The following is a 21,929-nucleotide window of genomic DNA, read 5'->3' as shown; positions in this document are numbered from 1 at the left end:
GGCAAGTCAATGAACCAGACAAGGGTGAATCGAAAGCATGGTCCTGAAGTCAGACAGACCTAGGTATGATTCTTCAATGAGTCTCTCCATCTCCCTCAGCCTCAGTTTTCCAATCTGTAAAATGAAGCTACTGCCACCTGTCGCACAGGGTTCCTAAGAAGACTCATCAGCTGGAGAGCGAGTACCAAACGCCCCACACAAGGCCTGGCACAGACAGGCTGAGCCTTTCCTTCCTTAGTCTCCTAGGTGGGCAGCGGCCAAGGCCACCTTCAGCTCTAAGAAAGGCCAAAGCCCCTTCTAAGAGCCCATGATTCTAAGCGACACTGACTCTTCATGAGACTGAAGAAAGCGAATCCCACAGCGGATATGCTGCACCTCCAAGAATGCCAGGTGGGCTCCTTCCCATTCCCACTCGGCCACTGCTAACCCCTTTCAGAAATTCACTCACTGCTTTACCGGCTGAGTATCATGAAGGAAATCTGCACACCACATCAAGAACGCTCCCTTGCAAAGACAATATTATCACCGCTTGCTTCGGAGTCAGGCGAGAGTTAGGTGTTGACTCTGAGAAATATTAAGATGGAGCAAAATTTAACTTATATTCTTCTCCTGACCCCCTCAGCTTGCAGTCTAGTCTCCTACGTGGTTCGGCTCTGTTTTTTCTCCCCTCCAGCTGACCTTCCCCGGCAATGCCGAGCTGCTTCTCCTAGCCTCCCACTCCAGCCCTCTCCACGCCCGCTGTGGGATCGCGCATTACTTCCCTCACACACACTGCGGAGCTTCCTTGTCTGGCTTGTGCTGTTCCTGCTCTCCTTTTCTGCCTAAAAACAGTCGAACCACCCACTCTTCCACTCTCAGTGACTCAAATACCACTTCCTTTGCAAAGGCTTCCCCGATGATCCTAGTAGAATTGTTCTACTTCTATACACACTCCTCAAACCCTTACTTAATAATGAAGTAGGATTAATTAATTTAAGTAACTAAAAATGAATAAAAACAACTACCATTTCCTGCGCACTTACTGTGTCCTCAGCAATTTACATTCATCATCTTATTAACGGTCAGGGTAGTCATTTTACAGATGTCTAAACTGAGGCTTAACGCGGTGCGGTCACTTTCCAAGGTGAAACACAAGTAAGTGGCAGACTGAGCATCTGAAGGCAGGCCTGCCTGCTCTACAGGCACAAGAGACAGGAGTGGGTGACTCCCCTCTGTATTCCCTAGGGCACTGCGCACAGCTCTTTGTACTTACTAGGTGCTGGATACGTTTCTGATGAATGACTGATCCTTAACCAAAGAACAATCTCATGGCCTCCATATTCATGTGAGAGTACTATGCACCTCCTGTGGCAACAAGTTTTACACAACACCCTGCAGAAACCTGTCCTTTCATAAACAAGGCACCATCAGCATCACAAATCGGTGGCTGCAATCCAGCTACCAAACTCAATCAGAAGAGTATTCATTTTCTTTCATAAAAATTACAAGATAAAGTGCTTTTCAAAAACAGACTGGCAATTCCATCTTACAAAGGATTACTTCAATGCAAAAATATTCCTTCCTTTCTACTTAAAAGATATTATCGTTGAGCATGATCACTGCCTGGTGACGACTGAGGAGGCCAACGTTCACTCAATAGCTCCTGAGCCAGTGAGAACATGTGAAGATAGTGGCTCCTTTCACTGGGGCTGCAGCTGCTTATTACCAGGCAGGGGCTAGCGCCCTCTCTGTCCTTTGGAGCCCGGCCAGTGGGCAGTTTTGCCTTGGATGACACCCCCTGCTCAGGCTGGCCTATTTCTGGGAGGGTTCTGGGGCATGCAGCCTAGGAGTGGGTGTGGCATCAAAGCCAGGCTTTGGTGTGTCACGGGGACGTCCCTGCAATCACTGCAGGTGGGGTCCCTCTGCTTCACTGGGATGACGCTACCTGACGGTTCCTGCCACACAGTCTCCGCATACAGTGAGCCCAGAGAACCGGACTTCAGAGTTGGGGACCCTGTTGGGTCAAGAGCCTGTTTCCTCTCAAGTTTAGAAGGGCCCAGAGGTGATGATCATGAAACTGCCCAACGAGACAAATGTGACCTCTTGCTACTGGGCAAGGTGGAGGGATCCCTGGGTTAATGGTCTTTGATATGAAACTGACCATTCTAAGCACTGACCAACAGATTTCCCAAGAGCACCCTAGCCTCCTCCTAGTATAGGTAATACGTGGTACAGTACCTTAAATAATATAGTAGGTTATTATCAACCTTTTCTTAAAAACAAATTTTCTTTTTTGAAGAATGATTTTTTTGGTGAGGAAGCTTGGCCCTGAGCTAACATCTGTTGCCAATCATTTTGTTTTTTTTCTCCCCAAAGCCCAAGCACATAGCTGTAATCCTAGTTGCAGGTCATTCCAGTTCCTCCATGTGGGATGCTGCCACAGCATGGCTTGATGAGCGGTGCTTAGGTCCATGCCCAGGATCTGAACCAGCAAACGCCAGGCCGCCAAAGCAGAGGGCACAACCTTTTTTTAAATTGTGGCAAAAAACGCGTAACATAAAAGTACCTTCATAACCGTTTCTAGGTGTGCAGTTCAGGGGCATTAAGTCCACTCACACTGCTGTACAGCCATCACCAACATCCACCGACAGAGCTCTTCCCTTCATCACCCCAAGCCGGAACTCCGTACCATGAAACAGTAACTCCCCATGGCCCCCTCCCCAGAGTCCCCAGCAACCACCACTCTTTCTTTCTTGTTTTACCTCAAGGTGCACCCACGTGGCAGCACGTGTCAGAATTACCTTCCTTTTCAAGCCTGAACAATACTCCCTTGCATGGATATACCCAATCTTGTCTATTTAATCATCTGTCGATGGGCACTTGGGTTGCTTCCATCTCTTGGCTATTGTGAATAACGCTGCTACAAACATGAATGTGCAAATATCTCTTTGAGATCCTACTTTCAATTATTTGGGATCTATGTACCTAGAAGTGAAATTGCTGGATCACGTGGTAATTCTATTTTAATCTTTTGAGGAACAATTATCATTTAAAAAATGTTGTTGCTGATCAAGGTACCATTGGGTGGTGCACTTAAATTAAAAATAGCTATTAGCTCCACACCGCCAATGAAAGCTTTCGGTGGTGACAAGGGCTCTTTCCACACGTTTAGCTTTCAGGAGAGAACATTTCCCCAATGTAACTTAGGAGGGTCACATAAAATACGTGTTTCAAGGAGCCACATTTGTTAATTCTGGAGCACTGTATGCACAATCTTCACCCCAAAATACAAAAGCTGATGCAAATTGAGATAAGTTAATATGCTTTGAATTAGTCTCAGTACTTAGAGAATATGCACTTAAATCTGAGATCTGAAAGTACTGGGAAAAAATTTTATGAAAAGAACGTCAAGTTAAAAAACATATGTTTTATTATATTTACATGAAAATTAGATTTACATAGAAACAATGACAAAGAATAGTCTAGAATCTTGTCAATACTGGGTCATATATGGAAACTGAAAAGGAGTTATTTGTGTGTTTTGCAACGTTTTAGCATTTCTTTATAAAATAGGTTAAACTACTAATCCCCCCAAAAACAGGCAGTCTCATTAAAAAATAAATTAGAATAGCACTAACACTAACCCTATCACCTGAACCCATTCAGAAGAAAACATTAAGCTGAGCATCCAGTCTTTTACCATTCCAGGAAAAACAACTACATTGTCTAAGAAAATGTTCAGGAATGGACCCAGAGGGTGAATAAGAACAGGAAAATGCCAAAATATATGAGATAGTTTTACAAACCACCTCAATTAGCCTGGAAAGGTGAAATTTCAAGTAGATGCTAATTCCTGCTGTATTTCTGTTATGCTCACTCATGGAGAGTGTTCTGATTGTTATTTATAATCAGTATCAGGAGCTGAGGGGCCCAGAAAGGGCACCATTAAATGTCTCAGAAAAATAGACTTCTGACAAGCAGACTTGTCTCATCACACAAAAATGCATCTTTGCGGTCTATTTTCCCTCAAATTCTGTCTCAGCACAGAATCACCTATCATATTGGTCACATAGAGCTAGATTAAAAGGAGCTACTTTCACACTACAATAACCCAGGACCATAAATATTATAACTTTGATAATGCTGAGACAATCAAAGCAAAATATAATATGCAATAAAACTATCAGAAACCCCAGTGAGAATTCCTTCCTCTTAACCCTCATGCTTCCATTCAATATTTATCAGGCTGAACGGCAATTCTCACACGTCTGCTCCCTTTCAGTAGGAAACCTGAGGGCCAGGACCAAATTTCTCTCTGCATGCCGAGTGCAGCATGCTGCCTTGTGCTACACAAGTGCTCAACAAATACGCAGCCTCCGTGATGGAGGAAAACGTGAGATGGCAGAGAAGTGGGCTTAATTCCAGTTTTCCCACACGGAGAAAGAGCTCTATGAGGTCCCAGCTTTTTTGAAGGAGGGATAAAATAGTGATTAATTTTAGACTTTGTTAAATTAAATACGCATGTTCTAATTTCTCATGTAACCATACACAAAATTAAGAAACCATATCTAAAATCCAAACTAGGAGACAGGGAAAATTGAAACAAGGAAAAAAAAAACCAACAAGAATCCAAAAGAAGGCTATGAAAAAAGCAAAAGAGAAACATTGAAACAGGCAGGAAAAATAATGCAAAATAGGTACACAAAATTCCAAACATCCTACAGATACAATAAACGTAAATGGACTATACGTTGCATGTTAAGTGACCAAGACTGACAGATAAAAACAACTTTTACAATAAGCTATTTATAAGAGAAGGGTTTGTTTATAAACATAAGAAAAGGACTGACAGAGACAAATAGGCGAATTCTAACCAAAAGAAAACTGGTGCAACTATATTACTATCTGCAAAAACAGACTTTATCCTTAGTAATGCTTTTAATCTTCAAGAAATCCCCTTCATAATGATAAAAGGTTCAAATTACAGGAAGTTGTATCAACTCTAAATTTGTATCCCTGACACAAGAGGGAATCAAAATGTACACAGCAAAAACAACTAGAATTATAAGAAAAATTCATAGAGCAGGAGATTTTAATATGCCTCTCAATAACGGATAGAAAACTGACTTGGGCCCCCTCAATTCCCACCCCCCCCAATTAGAAGGATATAAGAATTCTGAACAACCTCACAAACTTGACTCAGAAGATCCATACAGATACACTATATAGAACATTAGAATACATTTTTTCTTTTCCTCCAGCATCTACAGATACAAAAAAAATACCAATCCTAGGGTGAAGATAAACGTAGCCTGGAACAGGGCTGCAGCTGACCCAGAGCTGGCGTGGAAGATGAGTGAGAACCATTTCTTCTTATTAGCCACTGAGATTTGGGGGGCTACTACAACATAATCCAATGAAAGCTAATATATCGAGTTTATTAATAATTTTTCATTGAAATTAAAACAAAAATTCACAATGTTTACTGCTGTCTTTCAACTTTACCAGCTGAAAATATTGTCTGAATTAACAGGGATTTATTTTGGTGTCCTCCCACTTTCCTGTGCACCATCAACGCAGTTTTAATGTTCTGAAAACTGAGATGATGCCAAGAAATCAATCAAAACCTAGCTTAAAAAAAAGACATTTACAGGAAATTTTCACATAAAAATTATTATTCATAAAACCAGCACAAAGAATAATCTTTCCAACTATAAATCTTAGTAATACCTAAACGAGGCCATTAATTTTAGGTTAAGAAAACAAACCAACTAATTATTCAGAAATATGTTACACACATTGGCTGTTTCTAAAAAAACTGAAAGATTGTGGGTACTCTCTGGGTAAGGAGATTCTTGAGCTCCCTCACGGGGAAAAGCGTTTCCAAATGCCCAGGTGAAGTGCAGACCTCAAGCTCTCAGGAAGGGCAAACCTGGCCCAAGCTCTGGCTCGGCCACATACTTGAATACACCACATTTTCTTAGTCTCCTTGAGGCTTATTTTAACCATATTTAAAATGAGGACAAATATGACTAAATGCACGCAAACAGCTTAGCATAAGGATGGAGTATAAGACAACACGTGTGCCAGCTAATGCTACCACCAAAGGTAATGAACTAACACGTCGCACAGTTCTTAAAATGGGAGAAATGAAAGCAGCCTCTCATCCAGCACTTCCATCTGGCCCAACACTTGAGTATAACCTTTTGAATGCCTGACCTTGAATTTCTACTAAAAACTTACCAAGTCACAGAACTCGAACACCAGAAGATAGGGAATTGCTTCTACACATTGTCCAACACACTGAAGAATATTTGGATGCTGAAGAATACTGGCAAAAATAAAAGTTACAGTATTGTTCATCAGGGAGCATGCTAGTAAGATTGTTCAAACAGTCATCCAAATTTTAACATTCATCATGACAAATACAATAAACTGAAAAGAGCACATTAAGATTATACTTAGATATCTTCTGAGTTACATAATAATTAAATAATTCAAAGCCAATCAGGTCAACATTTTCACAAATTAAAGTAGAACTCCTAACACAAGCATCTTTAACTTTAATCATTTAAATTTACAGATATCATTTTGAGGCAGCATTTAAAAAGAAGGCCGACTATATACTTACAAATTCAATAAGCACTTCAATCCATACATTAAATAACTCAGGACTCCTCAGGCTATCTGGCTTATATACTGTTTCCGTAAATTCCCACAGTACAGCTGCCCCTTAGTAGCCACAGGGGACTGCTTCCAGGACCTCCAGACACCAAAATCCACGGACGCTCAAGTCACTTCTATAAAATGGCATAGTATTTGCATATAACCCACGCACACTCTCCTGTGTACTTTAAATCATCTCTAGATTAGTTATAATACCTAATACGATGTAAATGCTATATAACAGTTATTATACTGTATTGATAGAGAATAACGACAAGAAAAAAAATATGTGCATTTCAATGATGCAACCATCATAGGCCTTTTGATCCACAATGGGTTCAATCCAAGGATGTGGAACCCTCGGATATGGAGGCTGACTGTATATGCAAACTCTTTTGGGAAAATATTTTGTCCAAAAGGAAGTAAGAAAAAAAAAAGATATGTCAAAATAGTTTTTTAAAATACTTTTTAGTTTGAAGCAATTATGAATTAACATAAGTTGCAAAGATAGTACAAAGAGGTCCCATGTTCCCTTCACCCAGTCTCCTTCATTGACTACATCAGACACAATTCCAGTGCAATACCGGGGAACCGACACTAGGATCCAGCGTGTGTATATTCTCTGTCCTGTTATCACATGTGGAGATGTGTGCAAGCACCACCTCAACAAAAATACAGAACTGCTCCATCACCACAGAGACCTCCCCCTCGCTCCTCCTTTATAGTCACACCCACCTCCTTGCCTCCATCTTCCACCACCCCTAAGCCCTGGCAATCACTCATCCGTTTTTTCATTTCTATAATGTTCTCATTTTGAGACTATTATGTAAATGGAATCATGCAGCATGTGGCCTTTTGACACTGACTTTTTTCACTCAGCGTCATGCCCTCAAGATTACCCCAGTTGTTGCACGTATTAAGAGTTCATTCCTTTTTATTGCTGAGAAGGATTCCACGGTATGGACGTACCACAGTTTGTTTAACCATTCACCTATTGAGGGACATTTGTTTTTCCAGTTTTTGGCTATTTACAAATAAAGCTGCTATGAACAATCTTGTAAGGGTTGTTGTGTGGAAGTAAGTTTTCATTTCTCTGAGATAAATGCCCAGGAGTGCAATAGCTGGGTTATAGGATGTGACGATTAATTTTCTGTCATCTTGGCTGGACCATGGTGCCCAGATATTTGGTTCAACATTATTCTGGATGTTTCTGTGAGGGTGTTTTTGAATGAGATAATCATTTAATCGGCAGACTTTCAGTAAAGCAGACTGTGCTCCACAATGTGGGTGGGCCCCGTCCAATCAGTTGAAGACCTTAATAGAACAAAGACTAACCTCCCCAAGTGAAGAAGGAATTCTGCCAGCAAATGGCCTTGACATGAACTAACACTGGTTCTTCCCTGGGTCTCCAGCCTGCTGGCCTACCCTGCAGATTTTGGACTTGCCAGTCTCCATAACTGTATGAGCCAATTCCTTAAAACAAAGTATCTATCTGATCTCTCTCGCTAACCTATCTTAGCTATCTGTCTAGCTTACAGATTCTATTGGTTCATTTCTTTGAAGAACCCTAACACATATGCTAAGTTTTTTAACAAACTGCCAAACTATTTCCCAAAGTGGCTATTACATTTTACATTCCCACCAGCAATACATGAGAGATCCGGTTTCTCTACATCCTCACTGGCATTTGGTATTGTCACTATTATATTTTATTTTTTCTAATACTTGTGAAGTGATATCTCATCATGATCTTCATTAATTACCCTAGTGGTTACTGATGCTGAAGATCTTTTCATGTGGTCGTTTGCTATTCATATATCCTCTTTGGTGCAATGTCTCCTGGATTGTTTATTTTTGGTTTTTTTTACTGTTGAGTTCTGAGAATTCTTTATAAATTCTAGATAGGAGTCCTATATCAGACAGATGGTTTGCACATATTTTCTCCCAGTCCGTAGCTTGTCTTTTCACCCTCTTGCCAGGGTCTTTCAACAGAGTAAAAATTTTTAATTTTTGATGATATCAATTTATCCTTTTTAAAATGGATCGTGCTTCTGCTGTCAGGTCTAAAGTCTTCATCGAGCCCTAGGCTCTAAGATTTCCTCCTATGTTATACTCTAAAAGTTTTATAGATTTACATTTTACTTTTAAATCTATGATTCATAGAGTTAATTTGTGTATAAGACATAAGGTTTAGGTCAAGGATCTTTTTTCCCCCAAGAATTATCCAATTGCTCCAGCACCATTTTTTGAAAAAGCCATCTTTTCTCTTGAACTGCTTTAGCACCTCTGTCAAAAATCAGTTGGCCATACTTGTATGGGGCTATTTCTATGTTCTCTATTCTGTTCCATTGGTTTCTGTGTCTACCTCTCTGCCAATAACAGTCTTGATTACTATAGCTACATAAGAGGTCTTGAAATCGGGTCGAGTGAGTCCTCCAACTTTATTCCTATGTTTTATAACTGTTTTGGCAATTCCAGTTCTTTTGCCTTTACGTCTAACTTTAGAATAATCTCGTATATAGGTTTTAAAAATCTTGCTGGGATTTCAATATGAATTACAGGAATTAGACAGGGAAGAATTGACATCTTTATGAGTTTTCCAATCCATGAACATGGTATGTTTCTTCATTCATTCCAGTCTTTGATTTCTTTCATCAGCGTTTTGTAGTTTTCAGCATACAAATCCTGCATGTGTACTTAAGTATTTCATTTTTGCTTTTGAGCGAGTGCAAATGTTATTTTATGTTAAATTTTGGTTTCCACATGTTCATTGCTAGTATATAGTAATAAAATTGACTTTTGTATGTTGATCATGTATCCTGCAACTTTGCTGAATTCATTTATTAATTCCAGGGGATTTTTTTGTAGGTTCCTCAGAATTTTCTACATAAAGCATCATGTCATCCACAAACAGAGACATTTACTTCTTCCTTTCTGATCTATATGCCTTTTGTTTCCTTTTCTTGCCTTATTGAGCTGGCTGGAACTTTCAAGAATATGTTGAATAGCAGTGCTTTGCCTTGATCTTGGGGGTAAAAGTCCTGTCTTTCACCATTAAGTATGATGCTAGATGTGTTTTTGCAGATGTTCTTTATCAAGTGGAGGAAGTTTTCTAATTCTAGTTTTGAAAGAGTTTTTATCATGAATTAGTGTGGGGTTTTGTCACTTGTTTTTCTCCACCAACTGATATAATCACGTGATATTTCTTCTTTACCCAATTAATATGGTGGATTACATTGATTTATTTTCAAATACTGAACCAGACTAGCATCCCTGGCATAAACTCCAATCGGTTATGATGTATACCTTTTCATATATTGCTAAATTCTATTTGCTAATATTTTGGTAAGAATTTTTACATCAATATTGGTGACAGATATACTGGTCTATAGTTTCCTTTTTTGTACTGTCTTTGTCAGATTTTGGTATCGGGGTAATACTGGCTTCATAAAATGAGTTGAGAAGTTTTCCTTCCTCTTCTATTTTCTAGAAAATATTGTGTAGAATCGGTATTAATTCATCTTTAAACATTTGTAGAATTCTACGGTGAAATCATCTAAGCCTGGAGATTCTTTTTGAGAGTTTGTAAGCTGCAAATTCCATTTCTTTAATACTTATAGGTCTATTCAAATAATCTATTTCATATTGGGTGAGTTGCGTGATTTGCGCTTTTTGAGGAATTGGTTCATTTCATCTAAGTTGTCAAATATGTAGAGCTGCTGGCCCCTTACTAGCCTTTTGATATCTTCAGGGTCTTACAGTGATATCCCTGTTTCAATCCTGATACCGGTAATCTGTGTCTTCTTTTATTCTTTATCGGTCTTGCTAGAGGAGTGTCAATTTTATTATCTTTCCAAAGAGCCAGCTTTATGTTTCATTGATTTTATCTATCGTTTTCCTGTTCTAAACTTTATTGATTTCTGCTCTTATCTTTAATATTTACTTCCTTCTGTATGCTTTAAGTTCATTCTTTTCATTCATGCTTTAAGCTCTTCTTTTTCTAGTTTCTTAAGGTATGAGCTTAGATTACTGATTTGAGACTTTTCTTCTTTTCTAATGTAACTCTTTATAAGTAAGGTGTCGTTTCTCTCTCTCTGCTTTTAAGATTTTTTGTTCGTCTGTAATTTTCACAAGTTTGACTACGGCATGTCTTGGCATGGATTTCTTTGGGTTTATCTTGTCTGAGATTTGCTCAACTTCTCGAATCTGTAGGAGTGTCTTTTCCAAATTTGGGAAAGTTTTGGCTAATATTTCTTCAAATACTTTTTCAGCCCCATCTTCTATCTCCTTTCATTCTGGGATGTCTGTGACATGAATGTTAAGATCTTTTGTTACAGTCCCTCATGTCCCTGAGGCTCTATTCATTTTAAGTCTATTTTCTCCTTGTTGTTCAAATCGGGCAATATCTATTCTTTTGTCTTCAACTTCACTGATTCTTTCCTCTATCCTCTCCATTCTGCTACTGAGCTCATCCAATGAGCTTTTCATTTCAGTTACGATATTTTTCGGTTGTAAAATTGCCATTTGGGTCCTCTTTATGGTCTTCTACTTCTTTGCTGAGACACTGCATTTCTTCATTTGTTTCAAGGGTGCTGTAATTTAATTGCTCATTGAAACATTTTTACGATGGCCGCTTTAAAATCCTTGTCAGATAATTCCAGCTTCTCTGTCATCCTGGTGTCGGCATCTGTTGTCCTTTCTTACTCGAGTTGAGTCCTCTTGGTTCTTGGAATGAGGAGTGATTTCGATTGAAACCTGGACATTTGGGTCTTATGTTATGAGACTCTGGAGCTTATCTAAATTATGTATTTTGCAAGAAAGTCGTTTTAAACACCTGACTGTCAACAGACCACAGACTACGTTTGCAGAACATATATTAAGGTTTACTTACTAGTAAGGTTCTCCATTTTTCAAAAAAGTATCCTGTTCCTTTGGGCTTGCACTTGCTTTTAGCTCCTTCACTATTACTCTTGCTACACTAGTGCCCGTGTAAATCTCTCCAAGGAGGACCTAAAACCAAAGGACAGTTTTTTCATTTCACTTCCATCAAAACGTAAAGAAGTGCATCTCACTTATCAGGAAATGGAATACAGGAAAAGGAATTAAGCAACAAGCACATGGCCTTCAATTATTTTACATACTACATCCAAAAAAGCTTGGAAAACTAAAATATTTTCCTTCAGTTTTAAATCACTCCATCAGATATTTATAACATTCATATATTTATATGTAATTCTTTTCTATTTACTTAAAAATGTATTACACTTTCATGGAAATTACCAATGACACTACAGAAATTTCTAAGTTCAGTTCAAACATAACTCAAATGTTTCTCAAAAACACTTCAACTGAGTTTTGTTACTTTGTCTCCTGCACATATGAAAAAGTAAAGTGACAAACAGCCAAGGTACAAACAAACTATCACTGCATTCTAACTTTAAAAATCCATGGCATTCCAATTATTCCAGGCCTTTATCTTGTACTAAACCTCCAGTTAAAACACAGGGGAAATATAGTCTACGGAAATTAACAGAACACAAAATGAGAATGAAAATAAGAACAAGCTATAAGTGAAACATTAAATATAATATAGGACAGTGCAAAAGCATTCCAAAACACAATATTTAAGGTGGAAATTTTGATGAAGTAAAAGCTTTAATTTAATTTGAGAATGATCAAAACTAAAAGGCTTCCTTTTAAGATAGTTTTTCACAGTTTCATAAAACAGACTAATTTTAATGCCCGGGAAATAGAAAGTAAGAACTTGAACAAAATTTAATGTGTTTATTAGGAATATAAGGGTAAAAAAATGAACAGAACAAGAAATTCTGATAATTAACTATGTCTTATTCTTTGTTTCAAAGAACCAGCTTGTGCATAAGCCTGACACTCAAAAGATATCAATTTCAAAGAAGGGGGAGAATAATTAACAGACTACTGCAATAACCTGGCTCGTTGTCTCTCTCTCCGCCATCACTGTTATCATTCCTGGTGTTCAATATCTGCAGCGACAATTCATTCAACCCCTGGACCTCTCAGTTCTTTGACCTCACTTCCAATAATCTTTTCTACGACCCCGTCTCAGGAAACACTTCCATGGGTGTAGACCTAGCTAATAATTGTATTATGTCCAAAACTAACTTCTTCTCTACCAGTCCTTTGACTTCCAGCTCACTTACTTCAAGAGTCCAGTCCAACAAGTGCACAACCTGCCCCCCAAATTCATTAATGGTACCACTTTTCCACCAGCCCGGGGCCTCACTCCTCTCCCTGACAGCTTAGACCCCATGCTCCTTCAGTATCATCACTCTCACTGAGTTATGATAGCTTGGCCAACCCCAGTGCTGCTTACATTCAACTACCTGCCTACAATAAAAAAAGCACCAAAAGTAGGCAAAAACACACAACCACGATGACTGGTCCCATTTTAAATTGGCGAGGGTCCTCAGCACTGCCCATCATCGCCCTGCCCTAGTTAACAGACTTCCCCAGAGGCCTCTTACACACCTTCTCCTCCTATCCAAACTTCCAGCACATCTTTTTGCTCCTCCCTTTCAAACCGGCCTCTTATTCACTGAATAAAATAATCAGAAATGAACTCCCTCACTTTAACACCACACCCACCTGCACCTGTATCCACTCCCTCTGCTTTTCCTTTCATTTCAAGAGAGAAACTGTCTCTGCTCCTAACACCAAGTCCTACAAATGTGCTATGGATCCCTCCTACAATTACCCCCCTCTCTCCTGCATAATCACTTTCTCCCCGTCATATAAACATGCTAAAATAGCCGCACATCCTATAAAAAAAACAAAGCAAATCAAAAAACCTCCCCTTGGCCCTTGGATGGTCCCAAACAGCTTGTACTGCATTTCTCTGCTCCCCTTTAGAGTAAAACTCCTTATCAGAGTTGTCTAAACATGCTGTCTCCACTTCCTCCCTTGAACCCACTCCACGTGAGGATGTGACCCCTAAGCGGCTCTTTTGAGGATGCTGTGGAGCTCATGTTGCCACATCCTAATCATCCCAGTCTTGATCTTACTCAATGTGTCAGCAGCATTTCCTATAATTCATCTTCTTGGAACTCCTTCACTGACTTTCAGAAAAGTCCTGCCTCCTGCATCTCTTCCTGCTCACTGGCTGATTCTTCTGCTTCCTTCACTGGTCTCCCCGACTGCGCTGACCTCTCCATGCTGCAGAGCCTCAGGGCTCAGTCCTCGCGCCTCCCCCTCTTCTCTGTGTTCACATTCTCGGTCATTTCATCTAGTCTCATACCTTTAAACACCATCGATAAACTGAGTTCTCCCAAATTTACATCTCTGGCCTGGAACCTCTCTCTTGAACTCTAGACTTGTTTTTCCAACCGCCTACTTGATACCTCCATTTGGATGACCCACCTAACATACCCAAAAGCGAACTCCTGACTGACTTCCTCCTCTGCCCCTGCTTCTCCTTAGTCTTTCCCATTTCAGTCAACAGCAACTCCATTCTTCCCGTCACTCAGGCCACAGGCAGTCATTCCTGACTCCCCTCCTTCTCCAACTCCATCTCTGATCCGTCCCAAGTCCTGTATGCTCTTATTCAGAACTCCACCTTGGGTCACACCATTTCTCAAAACCCCAAGCTATCATCCAGGTCCAAGCCTGCTTGCATCTCTCCCTGTAGGACTGCAGTGGCCTCCTACCCAATTCCCCTGCTTTCCCCTTGGCCCTCTACAATGTAACTGCCAGAGTGATCCTTTTAAAAGGGAAGCCAGATTACATCAGTCATCTCTCAGACTCTGGAGTACCTTCCCATCTCACTCTAGGCAAAGCCAAAGTCTAAATGCATAGAACATCTCCCATCACCTGGCGCCCCTACACCCCTCTGAGCTTGTCTCCTACCACTGACTATTCCCTGTCTGATCAGCGCCACCCCAGAAATCTAAGTCTTGGCAGGCCAGGGCTCTATCCTGTTTGCTGCTACGCTCCCAGCACTCCACAGGCCAGGACTTACCCTCTGCCTCCAGATCGCCTCCCACCACCGAGAACAACGCCTGATACACAACAGATTTTGCTAAATGGCTTAAAAGACTTGGTAACTAATGAAGTTGGGACAACATCAAAGATGCAGGACTGACAGACAACTCTGAATGGAAAAGACAAGAAACACAAGATGGCTGATTACAGAGCAAATACATCTTCCCGACTTGACTGCCCTGCCTATGGTGCAACCAGCCCTCAGTTAGAACATTCCACAGGGAACGACTGCTACATCACAGAAACAGCTGCCAGACTAAGATCATTCCTCCTGAGCAACCTGCGGTAAAAAGACCAACAAAGCACTATGACTACAGGCCACTCGACACACTACAAGGAATAGAGAACAGTTCCTCTTATAAAAAGTCTATCATCTACAATTCTAAAGTGTTTTAAGTGCCATATGGGGAAGGGGGAAGAAAACTAAGGAGACAGGGGGAAAAGAAGAAAAAAACAAATAATTTAACTTGCGGAGGATAAAAAGCTTCCGAAATTCTGGTCTCTTTCCCCTTCTTACTGTTCTTATGTCAACAGTCAGAAAAGTCTTTGGTATCTAAATAAAAGCCCTGCTCGGAAAAGCCTATACACCAGGACTGCTGAAGCTCGCATTCCCGTGCAGTGTCAGGGGGCAATGGGGAAACTCGATTGGTACTTAACGTCTAGAGAGAATGTAGAAGTCACACAATATAATTCTTAATTAGCTTTAAATTCTAAACAGTATAACCAGGAGGGGAAAAATTGAAAGCGAACAACATTTTACCTTTCCAAACCAGCCATTTCCAATTTCCTGTATATAATTTAGACTGTGGCGGGCAACTTGAGACTTCAAACCTTCTGTAGAAAAAGAACATAAAAACTAAATATAAGCACTTAATGGAAATAAAATAAATATTAAACATATAACCTACAAAGTACAAACACTAACATAAATTTAATGCTTGTGCTAATAAAGGTAGAAATACATAAAACATCTCTTTCAAACTAATAATGCCAAACAATTTCAAGTTTCAAAACTGACAAGATTTTTGAATGAGTATCCTACCCTGATTCTTTAACACCTTGCACTGTTTCTTCTGATCCAACTACTCCACTATAACCATTCTCACCATTCCATTGGCCTTTACTTGGTCTTTAGTTTTATGGTGGAATAGGGCCCTCTGGGGACTGTTCCTCCCTAGAAATGCTAAAAATCTTGTCAAAAACTGTCAGCACCCACCTTATCAAAACTATGGAAGATAGTCAAAGGTTTACAGCAACTGAAGTGAACCAGAAGAAACACCACTGAAACAGGGCAGAATTATTTTGTGGCTTTTCATTTACCCTGGCCCCACCTCCCTCCCCCGGCACAGCAGCAGTCTTAAAGATGAGCCAAGTTCCAGTGTGGGTACTGGCTCCAGAGGGAGCAGAATGGACCTTCTTCCCAAGAAACTGTTTCATTTGACCACACTAGGGTTTCCTGGAAGGACTGCCGGAAGTGGCTTCCCCTTGTTTCACCTAACTCGAACTCTATCAGAATGCAACAGCTACACATTCCCTGAAAACACTGAAAGGCAAATGAACAAGGCACTGCCACCTGGGGCAAAAAATAACAGCTGAGGCAAACAGTAGACATGCTGAAAGCTTTGGGGGAAATGCTGGGGAGTGAGACTTTTGGGGGGAATGGGGGCTTTGAAAAACTACTGCATATATGAGGGAACCTAGAGAGCCACACGCGTGCTCAGGGACGGACACACACTCAGAAAAGACTTGAGAAGAATATAAGCTTCCACCTCTGGCTCATGCTCAGCACAAGCAGGAAGTGAAGGCTAAGGCAGAGCAGTAAGTGGCCTGGGTGACAAGTGCCCCAACACAGAGCCAAGGTGCAAGGACCCAGAGTACTTTCTGTTGTTTTCTTTCTCTTCTTCTTTTTTGCACATCATATTATTCAAAATATCCAGTTTGCAACAAAAAACTACAAAACATGCAAAGAAACAAGAAAGTATGGTCCATTCACACGTACAAAAGAAATTTAAAAGAAAGTGTCCCTGAGAAAACATAGACACTGGCCTTACTAGACAAAACTTTAAATTAACTCTCTTTTAAATATGCTGAAAGGGCTAAAGGAAATCATGGACATGATTTCCCAATAAGTAGACAAGATCAATAGACAGATAAAAATTATTAAAAGGAGCCACATAGAATCTTGGCACTGAAAAGTACAATACCAAAATAAAAAATTCACCACAAGGGTTCCACAACAGATTTCAGCAGATAGACTAATCAATGAACTTCAATATAGGTCAAATTTGAAACTATCCAGTCTGAGGAGCAGAAAGAAAAAAGAATGAAAAAAATCAATGAACAAGGTCTAAGGGAGTTGTGGGATACCATCAAGTGGACCAACATACACATAATGAGAGTCCCAGAAGACGAGAGAGAAAAGGAGACAGGAAGAATATTTGAAGATATAACGGCAAAAAACATCCCAAATCTGTTAAAAGACAAGAATCTACACATCCAAGAAGTTCAACAAAGTCCAAGTAAGATATCCTCAAAGAGATCCACACCGAGACCCATTATAATCAAACTGTTAACCAAAGACAGAGAATCTTGAAAGCAGCAAGAGAGAGCAACTCATCATGTACAAGGGATCTTCAAGGACTGCCACACAATTTCTCATCAGAAACCATGGAGGCCAGAAGGCAGTGAGATGACATATACAAAATGCTGCAAGAAAAGGACCATTCACCAAGAATTCTATAGCTGGCAAAACTATCTTCCAAAAATGAGGGAGAAATTAAGACTTTCCCAGATAAACAAAAGTTTAGGAAGTCTGCTGCCAATACACCTGCCCTACAATTGTTAAACGGAGGCTAAAATAAAAGGACACCAAACAGTAACCGGAACCCATATGAAGAAATAAAGATCTCTGGTAAAGGTAACTACATAGGTAAATAGAAAAGCCAGTATTATCGTATTTTTGGTGTATACTCTTTTTACTTCTTACTTAAATGATAAATGCATAAAAAATTATAAATCTGTGTGAATCAGCACACAACATATAAAGACGTAATTTGTGACAACATCAAAGGGACTGAGTTGTATACAGGAGCAGCGTTTCTGGATGCTATTAAAGCTAAGTCAGTATCAATCCAAACTCAACTGTTATAAATTTAAGGTAACTGTAATCCCCACTGCAATCACTAAGAAGATATCTAAAATATATACACAAAAGGGAATGAGAAGAGGATCATAATGGTACACATAGACACACACACATAACTCCAAAGGCCTGTTTTGCAGAAATGGAAAAACTGATCCTAAAATTCATACGGAATCGCAAGGGACTCTGAATAGCCAAAACAATCTTGAAAAAGAAAAACAAAGTTGGAAGAATCATACTTCTCAATTTCAAAACTTACTACAAAGCTACAATAATCAAAACAGCATGGTACTGGCATAAGGATGAACATACAGATCAATGGAATACACTTGAGAGTCTGCAAATAAACCCAGGGAAGTATGGTCAATTGATTTTTAATAAGGGTACCAAGACAATTTAATGGCGAAAGAACAGTCTCTTCAAACACTGTTGCCAAGACAACTAGCTATCCACCTGTAAAAGAATGAACCTGGGGGCCGGCCTGGTGGTGCAGGGGTTAAGTTCACACGTCCTGCTTCACAGCAGCCTAGGGTTTGCCGGTTTGGATCCCAGGGGCAGACATGGCACCGCTTGGCAAGCCATGCTGTGGCAGATGTCCCACATATAAGGTAGAGGAAGAAGGGCACAGATGCTAGCTCAGGGCCAGTCTTCCTCAGCAAAAAGAGGAGGATTGGCAGCAGATGTTAGCTCAGGGTTAATCTTCCTCAAAAATAAATAAATAAACACTATTAAAAAAAATGAGCTGAGACCCTTACCTCATACCATATACAAAAATTAATGGGTCAAAGACCTAAATTTAAAAGCTAAAACTATAAAAGTCATAGAAAATGATATAGGAGCAAATCTTCATGACCTGGGATGTGACAGTGGTTCTTAAATATGATACCAAAAGCACAAGCAACAACAGAAAAAAACAGATAAATTGGATTTCATCAAAGTTAAAAACTTTTGTGTATCAAAGGACACTACCAAAAGAGTGAAAAGACCACCCACAGAATGGGAGAAAATATTTGAAAATCATATATTATTATGAGGCTATTATAATTAAGATACTGTGGTACTGGGACAAGGAATTGATAAATTAACTAATGAAATAGAATAGAAAGCCGAAAGCAGATGCACACACATATGGAACTAAAAAGCAGAGAGGGAAGGACGGACCAATCAATAAATGAAGCTGAAAAAGACATAGTAATCTACAAGGAAAACTCATGGACTCTCTCCTAACACCATACTCAAAATCACTTCAGGATGAGTCATGGATTTTAATTAATTTAAATGCCAAAGAAAAACCTTAAAATATTGAAAAGGAAGTGGTTAAATATCATTTTGATCACAGAATAGGAAAGGATTTCTTTCTTTTTTTTTTGTTGAGGTAATATTAGTTTATGACATTACATAAATTTCAGGTGTACATCATTATATTTTGTGGAAAGCATTTCTTAAGACAGAAAAAGCTCTAACTCTAAAAAACAGATTAAATTTGGCTATATTAAAATTAGGATCCTTGTTCATGAAAAAGTTATTTTTTGTTTATATTTAATATTTTTAGTGTATACTTTGATTTCCTCTTATTTCCTTTTCTGTATGTTTTTTAGCTATTTTCTTAGTGGTTACCATGGAGATTACAGTTATCATCCTAAATTTAGAACAATCTAGTTTGAACTGATACCAATTTAGCTTCAATAGCAACAGAATATACCATTTGACACCCAACTGGCAGGAATATAACTTGGCAAACCTCCCGCGGAGGGTGAGTCGGCAATATTCATGAAAATAACAAACACATGTACTCTGTGACCCACTTTTAAAAATTTATTCTACAAGTATACTAGCACAACAACAACGTGGAAACCCGCATAGGTAAAAGCTTTGATTAGAAACAACTCAAATAGCCATCAATAGGAGACCGGGAAATAAACTGTGCTAGGTCCACACAATTTACATAGTATGACCCTGTTAGCAAAAACAAACAAGCTCTCTTTATTCTTACGGAAAGATCTCTAAAGCATACTGGTAAGCGGGAAAAGCAAGATGCAGAATAATATATTTACCATGCCACCTTTGAGTTAAAAAAAGGGAGGGAGAGGGGAATATTTGCATCAAGAAACTGGAAAGATGTGTAGGAAACCAAGAAGCTACCTAGGGAAGGTGGGGGTGGGAGGTCAGGTCAGAGTCGAAGACTAGAGAGAGACTTTTTACCATATGTACCTTTCTAAGTTTTGATTTTTGAACCACGTAACTACATTATCTATTCAAAAAATAAAATATGCTTTAAAAAGAGAAAAAAGGAAAAAAACGGGTAGAGCTTCTTCCAGACTTGCTTTGGAATGTGGTGAGCCTTTTTCACTTAATACATTACAAACATCTTTCATATCAAATATCGTTCACCTGCATCCTTTTATAGGACCACTTGATATTCCACTGTATGGATTTACCATAATTTAACAAGCTACACATCGACTTTAACCTGGTTCCATTTTATACTGCCAGAGAGTGCTGCAATAGCCACATCATCCGACTCAGGTGAAGCCAACCAGAATGGCTCTCCAAGGGTTTTCTTTCTAGCCAGAGGAGAGAGAAGTTCCTTTCCTGTCTGGCTGTAACGCTACAAGGATATGAACCTGGAGGTGGCAGCAGCCATGCTCCCTACTGAGGAAAGAAGCCTGCGAGACTAAGCCAACATGCAAAGAGAAGAGAAAATGTGGACTGAATGTGTAGTGCTGACGGTGCCTGAGTACCTGGCTCTAGCTGTCTCTAAGTCAGCTTAACCCCTGCTCTTGCCAGGGGCTGGTTCCACGGATCAGAAAATTCCCTGTTCTACATATGCTGAGCTGAGTTAGGATTCTGTTACTTGAAATAAATTCCTGAGAGTTAGACTCCAGGCCTGGAGAAGCCTCTCAGGACTTCCCTAAAGTATATTATCAAGTAAGCAGATATAAGATACAATATTTCTAGTTAGAGTTGAGTATACTCACGTTTACCTTATCCCAGGGACATATCAGACTCCTTTTAAACTTCACTATTTTGGTTGAAGTAATGGTAGTATTGTTACTTATAGAAATTAAAGCTAAATACTACATGTCATTTTTCTTAATGCTGCGAAATCTACAAATGTTAAATACACCCAACTTTACAAATATTTTATATGAAATGCACCAGCTGCGTCATGTTTTAAGTTACTTTTTCTTTTAGTCACACATGCCTACAGCAGTATAATCAACTGTTGGGTTTATACTGCCCTGAACAGACACCACGGTGGGCACAGTACCACAAACGGCAGGACCGGCACCTACCAACACTCTTGGCAGTCTTAGAAATCCCTAATTCTTGGACCACCAGTCATATTCAATTTTATAACAAAAAATCAATTAACATTTAATCAAACCTCTACCTTAGGATGAAAAGTCAACCCAATTAATTTATCCAAATATATGCTTCCTCCCCAAACACCGGACATCCCAGGAGAAGACGGCAGGATCCTACTCAGCAAGACAAGCAGTGTGGAGAACCAGCAGAGAAGCCTGTCTACCAAAACACAGGCCAGGAGCTCTGTCTGAGAGTTTCATTTCAATGAATCGAGGAGACTAGTTTACTCTTACGCCAGATCCAGGGTCCAAAAGGAAAGAACTCAGCTTTTGCAGGAATGCAATGGGCCTGAGCACTAGAGTGCAGCTTTACCAAGAAGCAAAAGGAAAAGCAAGCAGAGAAGACAGGCAGCCCAATTATTTTATGATTAGCAGCAAGGCACCCATTCTCACTTCTCAGAAATAACTCACCAACACATGACATTAGGACATGAGGTCTTACCTACAGAAGGCTGGAATTGTGATGGAGCTGGTAGTGAAATATTTGGTACTGAAAGGGTGAAAACTTCTGCTGGGGATTGAACGGAGGGAGTATCTTCTGCTGGTGGTGTGAAATCTATTTCATCATCAAAATTATCTTCAAATTCCTAACATAAAAGAAGAGCAATGTTATAGCCAATATAAATCAGTTTGAGAGCAAACATTAAAAACATTTGCTAACATTTAAGATAGGAACGTTTATTCATTCATTTGGAATATGCTGCCATAATTTTTTTTCCAATTCGTACTTACTTCAAGTAAAGAGCATATATAGCAGA

General features: G+C 39.5%; 1 protein-coding gene across 11 annotated transcripts in view; it reads right to left on the bottom strand.

Annotated features, from left to right (window-relative positions):
* The window catches only part of LMTK2 (lemur tyrosine kinase 2), a 95,966-nt gene that overhangs the window by 39,798 nt on the left and 34,239 nt on the right, over positions 1-21,929 (bottom strand). For all 11 annotated transcript variants that reach the window (XR_011524336.1, XR_011524339.1, XR_011524338.1 and 8 more), the window contains exons 3-6: positions 21,614-21,758; positions 15,422-15,495; positions 11,537-11,655; positions 6,223-6,310 (exon numbers count right to left, since the gene is read on the bottom strand). Coding sequence is in view for 7 of the 11 variants with exons in the window: in XM_070566258.1 (XP_070422359.1) it covers positions 6,223-6,310; positions 11,537-11,655; positions 15,422-15,495; positions 21,614-21,758 (426 nt within the window). In the remaining 4 variants the exon portion in view is untranslated. The remainder of the gene's footprint in view (positions 1-6,222; positions 6,311-11,536; positions 11,656-15,421; positions 15,496-21,613; positions 21,759-21,929) is intronic.

Source organism: Equus przewalskii, chromosome 12, assembly GCF_037783145.1.
Source record: "Equus przewalskii isolate Varuska chromosome 12, EquPr2, whole genome shotgun sequence".
Taxonomy (NCBI): Eukaryota; Metazoa; Chordata; class Mammalia; order Perissodactyla; family Equidae; genus Equus; species Equus przewalskii.
The sequence above is the reverse complement of the archived record's forward strand: the minus strand, read 5'-3'. Positions and strand labels throughout refer to the sequence as shown.